A 9,330-nucleotide genomic window follows, 5' to 3' on the forward strand; every position below is an offset into this window, starting at 1 on the left:
CTAGAAGGATTTGATGCCAAAAAACTCTTGAAGGATGTATGCTCATTTTCAGTTGCATCAAGTATTGCAACAGCAACTTGACCTGGTTTACTAGTGTCTGGATTATAAAGCACCAACCGTTTCGAAGCATTTTCAGTTGGTGGAGTATCCATGGCAACATCACTTGTGGTAGAAACATCCAGTGACTTCTGATGTGTCATAGTTAATTCTCGCAGGAATCTAGTGTGCTTCCTGTTAACTTTGGTGGCAGCAACACCTAGATGGGATTGCATCTAAATTGGATCTGAAAATTCATAAATAAGACCATGACATCTTTCAAGCAATTGTGATTTGTGCGAAACAGCGAAAAAGCAACAGACTCTGCTGTCAGAATTTAGAAGTGCAAATTCTGTTATAGACTGCAAAGTGTTGTAAGGCCATGTTCTTGACTTCCACTTAAGTGAAGCTACAACAAGTTTATAAACAACTGACCTCTGAAACTGAAACAAGAAACCGATACCAACCAATACCAGGGACAGGATAACATATATGCCAAACATAAGAATATAACTTGTCATATTAACCTAGCCTAAATGTTACCATAAATCATGCAATCAAGTCGATTATCAGCTATATTGAGCAAAAAAACTCATATTCATACTCGGATTACTCTTCTACCAATTATCAGCCCACAGAGGTGCTTAGTGTCTGTGTGGAATGGGTACACAAAACAAAAGCTTTCTACAAATAATCCAAACATTGTAATTAAAAGCAGTTATATGTATAAGGTAAGAACAATTTGATGCAAGTTGATAAGCACCTTAAAAGAAGTTTGAATAATTGGGATATAATGACGAACAACTACTCACGGCACTATTACATCAATGCTGTTGTTGCTCTTGCCATCCACATTACATCATCAAAAGACCTAAAGGCACATAATAAGCTCACAAAAAAAAAGTAGTTTCTTTAACTTCTTTCAAAATATTGACAATAGCAAGCCAAAAAAGTAACCGAAATTGAAAGAAATAAAGAGCATCTTTTATTAGAATCTAAAGTTAGTTGTTTTGCCTATAACGATCAAAAAAGAAGGAAAAAGTTTAGGCTTAGATAAAAAAGAAAAAGAGAGAGTCGCATGGATCTGGAAGAGAATATTCTTGGTAAAGAAATGAAGGAATCCTCGCAATGATCAGATACTCAAATGTGTCCTGCGTTTCCTACTTCTATAATTACTTAAAGATATGAACTTTAACCCCCAACCAAAATCACAAACCCTAATCGCTAGCAACATTTGCACATAGGAAGACAACTTTTTTCTTACTGCGGAGAAAAATCGTAAAGCTAAAGCATTGTCAGATACCAAAGCATTGTCGCGTAAGCTACCATTTTTAGAACTGGAAACCATCGGTGGACATATCGACTGCGCAGAGGCAAGGAAAACCAACATGGGAATCCAAAAGTTTCGTTTTACCTTTGAGTGAGTGAGTGAGAGTGAGAGTGAGAGAGTGAGAGAGAGAAGCGTCGCTTGCTCGCTCGCGCCTCGATGTTTACAGCAAAGTCGTAATATTTCCATTTAATGCGTTGCCGGTTTCTTGCGCAGCAGGAATCGTTTCAGCTTTCCATGTTCTCGAAACAAGAAACAGAATGTTGCGGCAGTAAGCTCACAAAATACGTGGGAGGGAGTGGCATTCCCACAACACATGACATGGCAGCAAAACACGAAAAAAATATTTCCAGGTTTCCAAAAACGAAAGCAAAAACTGTTCCAAAGAACAGCACATCGTGGTCTCCTCGTTCTTCCGGTCGGTCTACGTGACACTGGTCGCCACGTACGCTCTCCGTCAGGCTCCTTAATGCTGCCCATGCTGCTGCAACAAAAGTGGAGACAAGTATGTGCTGCTCCACGCTCAGAGGCACCATTCTCATGGCCGCCATCTTTCCTTTTCTTCTGTATCTTAAACCACACAACTGGTTCTCATTTCCTAACGATGCATCTGCTTCACATATGTCTGCTACAGAGATGCTGTCTTCTTCTCGACTGTTCGATGAGCCATTCCTCAAAAGAACCCTGTCACAGAAATATGAAAATGAGTTGACACTGCAAGAACAGAAAGCTTATGCAGAGCAGAGCTTCTTCACTACGACCTGACCACAACAGGGAAGCTGCTGTGTTTGGTGGAGGGTCTGGTGCTTTCGACTGTTCCTGCAGCTGGTGAAATCCGCGATCTCCGACGCCGCTTGGTCTTCCTTCTCGCTCTCTCTCGTGTTCGGCATCCATCAGCTCTCCTTTGACTTCTTCACACTCCATTGGCTCTGGTTCCTGCACAGTTGCAGTCTTTTCTTTGACGAACACCGCAAGTCCCCCATCCTTGCAGCAAACGTGCTTCGCAAAATCAAACTGATGAACTTTCGAATTCAACGATGATAGTGTTATATAGTTATTGTTCTTAGATTGGGGATATAGAACACAGTATCCTTTTCCCTTTTCTTGGACAACAATAAGATATATGCTTCCAACAGAGCTATTCCTTCCAAACTACATGATACTTTCCATAAATCATCACAAGAAACGAAGCTAAACAGTGAAGAAGAGCTCTAAACGATGAGAGACAGTTCAGCATCATAAACATATGGAATCGAACCCATAGGAAAAGGAGGCTCGCTCTTACCTCGCTTCTGGTCTTCTTAGTCTTGGAGAACAGTGAGGAATCTGAGGGGTGGTGACAAACCGTCTCGACATCTTTCCTCTTCACCCTCGTGGGCAGATGGCTCGCCATCTCTGGGATTATTCGAGCTTGATCTCGAAAAAGCACCTGCCATTAAAGGCCATCAATGATCGGCATTCAAGCGGAATCGTCCAGTGAGTCTCGAGAAGGGGAGAGGAATTGCCACGTGGCGTCGTTGGCCAGCCGTGCTATGATCAGGTCCGGTCCGGTTGAGACGCGAATAATTGGGCCGGGCCGAGCCCAACTTTCCGTTTCGCCTTCTGTTGCTAATCCGCAAGGATAGTTCTACTCGCGATAAGAGACGATTCCTTCCCCATTAAAATAGTTGGATCGGTCGGCTTCCTTTTCCGTGGGGTTAACGCTCAGGATTCGCGAGATGCAGTAAGAATCCATTGGTTATCTGTGTGGTTTCTACTTCTATCACTTAAATTCTTGTCCTAATTGGTCAGCTATCGATTTAAATCATCTTCGTAGTGATTATTGTTCAAGTAATCTGTATGTATAATCTCTACAATTAGTGGCATTGTCGAGTAATTTTCTTGGTGTCTCATTTTGCTTTGTATCATTTGATTAGGGTGAATGATTTGTTTCTCTTTTTCTCAATCTTTATGCGTCTTGGAAGACCTGATATCAGCAAGATCGCAACCGAGTGATCTGATCCCCAACGTGTTGTTATCCAGCGAAAGTTCTGTTGCAAAAAGCTCTGGCTTTTGTCTGAGAACATCGAGAACTAGTTTTCTGACAATGCAATTTTCTGTTGCTTTTTGGTATATCCGATCATGAGTTGTAATACTCATCTGTATCGTATGTTCAGAGCCTTTTTCACCTGATGAATGTGTTCAGTGATGATTTAACTGGTTTCCTTGACGTTTTAGTCTTAACGTTATCTCAGTAGTAAGATTTTTTAAAATAGAGTTTGTCCTTCAATTATTTAGAAGAAAATCAGTTGTTGTAAGCTTTATAATCGGGTGAGTTCAAAATGTGTGATGTGCTTCTGGCATGCTCTTTGTTGTTTATCATGCATTGGATACTCTGCTAATGGCTGAACAATGGCAAAATTTCATCTGGAAGTTGATTGAGAGGTGGGTTAGGTTTAAATCTGTCTATAAGCCTGATTTGGTATATAGAACTTACACATTCAAGACTTATATAGATCAGGTTTAAAGCCTTATTCAAGGAGATGATTTAAAGCTGTCTTTTACATAGAACTTATGAATTCAGGACTTGTAGGGATAATGCTATATTACTGAATAATTTGTCCTAAAGTATAAGTCTGTAATAGTAGCACAATCTAATATTCCAGCTATACCAATTCTCAATAGGATAGGTTATGAAAATGAGTCTTACTAGTTGACTTGAAGGTTCATTGTAGTAAAATTTGGTTGACTTGTGTAAGAAAAACATGACTTCAGGCTTCTTAATTTGACTACAGGAGGCAAGTCTAAACTGTTTTTCACTAGTTGAATATTTGCTAACAAAGGTTTTCTTATATAGATTCTGAACCCAGAAAATCCCACCTTTTTTGAAGGATCAGTTTTGATGTAGTCAAATGAAGACCTGTGCAAAATGATTTATTCAAGAAAATGCTGCATCAAAGAATTACACTACTAAGTGGTTATATACTGACCTAATAACTAATGGATTGGACTCTGTACATTGATTTGAAAACCAATGGATGAGACTCTGGTAGACTATTAGTACAGATCTTGAAAGCTCTGTACCCTTCTTCTGAAAATAGCATGAATGTTGCTCAAATGAACAGTTAGTAGAAATCACATATGCTACATTGTTCAATAAAGTATCAAGTGCAAAAATCCTTGATTTAATGACAATAAGATATCAGTGGACTCAATAGAATGAACAGAAAGAATAGATCCATCCATATGCAGATGCTACTTGGCCTAGGAAATTTGGTCCATCGTTGCACTAGTGTTTTCGTTAGATTAGTTGCTTCTGATATTTACTCAGGCTTATATATGTTGTTTAACAACCTATAAAGAAAAATTTTCCTATTTAATTGACTGATTTTCTGTCATGAGAAGCAGGAAGAAATGATGCGAACATAAGCATGCAACATAAAGCAATCAAGTATAGTTCAACCTTAGAAAATTTTCCAACTGCTATTGCTTTTGCTACTTGTATTTTGCATACACCTCAAAGCACTAGGCATTTGCTCTTCGAAAAAGGTAGGAGGGAAAAGAGAATTATTTTGGGGAGAAGAATCATCTCTAGCCATTAGCTATCTATCTGCACACTGGTTTTGGTGGTTGATGGTACTTGGCAACTTCAGCTTTTGAAGAACAATAGCGGGGTCCTTCCTTGTTCTTCTCGATCACCTTCAATATGCTCTCAAACACAAACACCTCGCATGGAATCCTGAGGACGCCTTCCTGCTGGAAGCCGAACTCCTTTTCTGCTTCTCCAAGCAAGATTCTGAAAGCTTCATGACCCAAATAGTCCATTGGGATCACAAATCTCTGCATCTCCTCTCCAACACAGATGGCTAGATGTCCCTTTGGGATGTCCCCAGAAAATGCTGATGAAGTGTCCGAAAAGGAGAGGGTCCTCTTCAGGAACTTGATGCCCTTGCTATTGCTTTTTGGTGCAACAGCAAGCTTCTTCCACTTCTTTACCATCTGTTGGAGCCTAACAATCTCCATGATCTTGTTGGGCTTCTCGGAATCCATGGAAGTGCTCAAGGAACAATACACCTTGGTTGTTTGGTGGTGGTTTGAGATGAGATGGAGGGTGGTTCCATGACGATTTAAAGGAGTTAAGTGATCAGTTTAATACTCTCACTTGCTTAATGTTCACATCCATTTCTTATTTATTGCTTTGTTTACTTATGGATCAAGCTCATTGATGCTAGTTCAACTCAAGCAACACTTCATATTTAATAATTTAGGCTCTGACAAACTTTTGTGGTTTTCTCGAAAGAAGGCACACTTGAGCTAAATAGCACTTCTGCTGAGGTTTGTTTCAACATAATCATGTGTGGTTTGACTATAGTTGATTCCTGCTGAAGATGTTTGTGCAATCTTCATGCACTGCTTGTTGAAGTTTTGCTACATGATTTCAACTGCAGAAACAACCAGCTTGGATGTGTTTTTTGTTTGATAGCATGATTAGTAGCTTCGTGAAGCAGATGTGTCCACCATAACCTCAGATAAGCGGTTTATCTGGTCAAATATGATGCTGATGGCATAGGGATGTGAGACGTATTCTTAGATGTTACTATTACTACTCTCCTCTGACGAGAAAAGATTAGTTAGTATGTTTCAGCATAGACATTATAATATAGTGCTAGTTTACTAATTCCCAAGTGTGAGATTTAGCAAGTCATGTGGAGCTTCCAGCGCATTGGTTATGGGAATAGTAGGGATTTGTTGATGTCTACCAATACCAGTTCCTGGCATTAGGTACAACAGGATGCACTAGCCACTGAAAGTAATAGTTCTAAAAGGATTAATATCTTCTTCGATGGACAAAAGAAAACATTATTTATATATTTTTTTTATGCATTTCAAATCTCACAAGTTAATGTAATATTTTTTTACAGTGTTAAGCAGCATTCCAGTTACACTACAATGATCCTACTAAAGCATGAGTTTCTAAAGAAGTCTCGCTGACTTTGCATGATTTTTCTCAAGGAATATTTTATGTTTGTAAAAACAAGCCTCTCGAATATGTCATAAAGCATTATTTCTATTGGTTTAGGTCTTTATGCATATATCTTTATCCATAATAGAACTTGAAGTCAATGGATGCAGTTCTGACACAAACGTCCCTTGTTTAGAAATTTAGAAACTTGAGGTCATTTAATGCAATTCTGACTTAATATTCCTTCTGTTTAAAATTTATACTTCGCATGCGGTCTTCAATGCAATTGCATTTGACTAATCTGTAACAGTTGCAACGGTGGAGTTGCAGCACTCAGCAATATTGCATTGGTCAGATTATTCAAACATACTTCTCCATTCTATCAGTCCAATGACTGAACTAATTGATGTTAATTGACTCTTATTTAGTCTATGTACTTCCTTCTTTTGTTTAATGTGATGCACATGCTTTGACTACTCATTTGTTTATTTAAAACGATAATTAGAGTTTATTTTAGGCTTGAAGTTGTTTTCATGTGTCTGAGTTACTGATTCACATCTGTTTTTCCTACTTAACAGCTCTATAGATCAATGATCTCTTATGGGAACAAGAAATCAGTCGTTTCCTCATCGCTCCTATATGTATCTCCATTATTTAGTTGCTGTATCTAAGGTCTGAGCATCTTAAATAATAAATGTTCATCGTTACGAGCATTATAATACAATTTGATCTCCAAGAGGAATCTTGTTCAATCATTGAGCTTTAATAACTCACCGACCTTGTTGCTTTTCTAATGAAGGAAGACTAGATATATATCAAGTGGCAAATGGAGAACTGCTTGATGGAGTCATCCCTCCTCTCCCGGGTCTTAGACCAATAAATGTTGAAATGCTTAATCTGCCTTTCGAAGAAGATTTCTTGCAGGTGTTAAGAGGCCGTGCTAGCCACCTTGCTAAATGCAGATGATGAGTGATGATATGTGCCACAATTTGGTGCACGACAGAAGGATTGAGGGCTTGAGTTAATGTTGAGAATTGGCATACTAAATTATCGGAAATTACTTCTTTGACTATAGAGGTAAGACAACGTACATTGATCGTCACTGTAGCCTCTCTATTGGTATGAGACTCGTGCATGGATTTTGGCCAATAATATACTTCATCATACATACCTGCCACAAAATGGGCTAGTTATGGTCAGACCATCAAGCTCTGACAAGATCCAACAAATGGCCCTTTGGAGAACTTGCCAACTCCATAAGCTGGTAAGCGTACAATCCTATGGAGTGTTTGGACCACTGCTATAGCTCCCTAAAAACACCAAATCTTATGTTGCATGGGTTGATCAATGGGCACTATCTCTCACTCTCTGAGAACATCTTCTGAAGTTTTCTTAGATTTGGCAGTCATTGTTATCATAGAGAATTTACATTCTTGTTTGGTTTTGAGAGTGAAGAAAAACATGCTCATTTCATGTTGGCAACTGACTCCACCTCCATCTTCTTCACAGGGACCTTTTCCTCCATACCCATGGCAGGAGCACTCCTCAGCAGAAAACAACTTCTCGTGCATCATTATGCTTGAAAGATGGTAAAGGCAGCCTGAACTGTCACACAAGGTAAAAACTAGGAAAGTTCCATCTCTTCTGCACTAAAACATCATACTCTAGGAGAAAAAAAGGAGCCATGCATCCACTTGAAGTATGAATATTGTTGATGCAAGATGTTTGAGCATTTGTTCTTGTTTGTTAAGAGGCACAATAGCAATGTCTTTTGCTGATGAACGTCGTTGCAGCAAACATTTAGAGATGACAATCAAAACTTTGAACAGAAGGAATCCTTTTCCTTATTGAAAGGAGATGAATTATTTTCCTCTTCTTTTTTTCTTATGTTGAAGTATATATGGGTCTTTTTGAAAACAGACTGTAAGTTCAAATCCAATTATGTCTATTAGACATGTTGATTTCAGGCTCCTCTTATTATAGGATTTGGAGATGGATAATATATGTGGTCTCAACTTTAAATACCTAAAAATTTAATATTTTCACAAAAAAAATTCATCCTAGGATTTCTTTCTTATAAATTTCTACTCGAGAAAGAGAGAATTCTTAAAGAATCACGGTATATGAGGATAGATAACCTCGAGTTTGAGCTAATTCAAGAGGAGTTTATTCTTGCAGGGTAAAAACATTAGTTTTTCTTCATGGAAATAAGTAAGGAATGAAATTATGTAGATCTTGAGTTTATTATTTTCTAGATTTGTATTTTTATTATCGATTCTCTAGATTGTTCTTTTGGTGTGGAGGTCTTGTTGTTAAAAAATATACTTAATTTGTTATGTCATACTTAAGATATATTAAAGTACATAACCTTTAAAATGTAACCCTTAGAATATACCCTCTAATCCCTACAAATTGCAGGTTTATTGTACAAAGTGTAGAGAAATATATATTTGAAGAAATTATAATTGTGAAGAGAAAAAAGAAAATGTAACTGTGTGATGAGTGTCCTCCATCAGGCATACTCCCACCACCATTCAATCAATCTCTCCTCCCTATTTCCTCTCTCATGTTTATCTTTCTTCAGAGATCAAGCTGTGATGGAATAATGTCCGAGTGGCGATTACTTCGGAAACCAAAAGAGAAGGTAAGGCTACGGAAACATTTGACCTCGGCATGATCACCTAAAGGAGAGAGCACTTAATTGGTGGAAGAATGGGAGTGCGTTCTCGGCCTCCGACACAGGCTTTTGTGCTCGACATTCTGTGGTGCATGCTATTTGACGCAGCACCTCAGCCTCCTTTTTATCTGGTGCTTTGGCCAGTCTAAAGAGGGCGATAATTGAGCTTTGTGGTGGGGGCTTAAGGATAAGAATTGCAGAGATGTAAAGGGAAGTAAGTACTGCTAAAGCACTGAGGTAGCAAAGGTGACAATTATTGGAAATCCATGCAGTATGATAATGATTTGTATAAGGACTGCTAGGTTATTTTTATAAGCCAGATAAAGATTACGTATTATTAAGGATTGA

The 9,330-nt window shown here is 38.4% G+C and overlaps 2 protein-coding genes and 1 long non-coding RNA gene across 5 annotated transcripts; 1 reads left to right on the forward strand and 2 right to left on the reverse strand.

The window, feature by feature from the left end:
* Nucleotides 1-1,603: 1,603 nt before the first annotated feature.
* On the reverse strand, nucleotides 1,604-2,831 carry LOC103996015 (uncharacterized). Of its 3 annotated transcripts, none has more exons than XM_065135135.1 (3): nucleotides 2,649-2,831; nucleotides 2,125-2,299; nucleotides 1,604-2,047 (listed from the first exon to the last, which is right to left on the reverse strand). In XM_065135135.1, exons 1-3 carry the CDS (start codon nucleotides 2,754-2,756, stop codon nucleotides 2,037-2,039), a joined length of 294 nt encoding a protein of 97 aa, XP_064991207.1. In that variant the 5' UTR covers nucleotides 2,757-2,831; the 3' UTR covers nucleotides 1,604-2,036. The 3 variants fall into 3 exon arrangements, with proteins under 3 accessions (XP_064991207.1, XP_018682567.2, XP_009415087.3); XM_018827022.2 differs by having other exon boundaries at nucleotides 2,125-2,362; nucleotides 2,649-2,830; XM_009416812.3 differs by having other exon boundaries at nucleotides 2,125-2,347; nucleotides 2,649-2,827.
* Nucleotides 2,832-3,032: 201 nt separating this feature from the next.
* Nucleotides 3,033-8,221, forward strand: LOC135628472 (uncharacterized). The gene is made up of 3 exons (XR_010492869.1): nucleotides 3,033-3,086; nucleotides 6,884-7,382; nucleotides 7,815-8,221. It is a non-coding gene; the product is annotated as an uncharacterized LOC135628472 (long non-coding RNA).
* Nucleotides 4,831-5,447, reverse strand: LOC135628471 (auxin-induced protein 6B-like). The gene has a single exon (XM_065135134.1). The coding sequence runs from the start codon at nucleotides 5,390-5,392 to the stop codon at nucleotides 4,949-4,951; it is 444 nt and encodes a 147-aa protein (XP_064991206.1). The 5' UTR covers nucleotides 5,393-5,447; the 3' UTR covers nucleotides 4,831-4,948.
* Nucleotides 8,222-9,330: the final 1,109 nt, after the last annotated feature.

Source organism: Musa acuminata, chromosome BXJ3-1, assembly GCF_036884655.1.
Source record: "Musa acuminata AAA Group cultivar baxijiao chromosome BXJ3-1, Cavendish_Baxijiao_AAA, whole genome shotgun sequence".
Taxonomy (NCBI): Eukaryota; Viridiplantae; Streptophyta; class Magnoliopsida; order Zingiberales; family Musaceae; genus Musa; species Musa acuminata.

Coding starts and splice junctions, on each gene's coding strand:
- LOC103996015 (XM_018827022.2), bottom strand. CDS start 2,756: ATGGCGAGCCATCTGCCCACGAGGGTGAAGAGGAAAGATGTCGAGACG. Junction 2,363..2,648: donor CTAAGAAGACCAGAAGCGAG/GTAAGAGCGAGC, acceptor GATTTTGCGAAG/CACGTTTGCTGCAAGGATGG.
- LOC135628471 (XM_065135134.1), bottom strand. CDS start 5,392: ATGGATTCCGAGAAGCCCAACAAGATCATGGAGATTGTTAGGCTCCAA.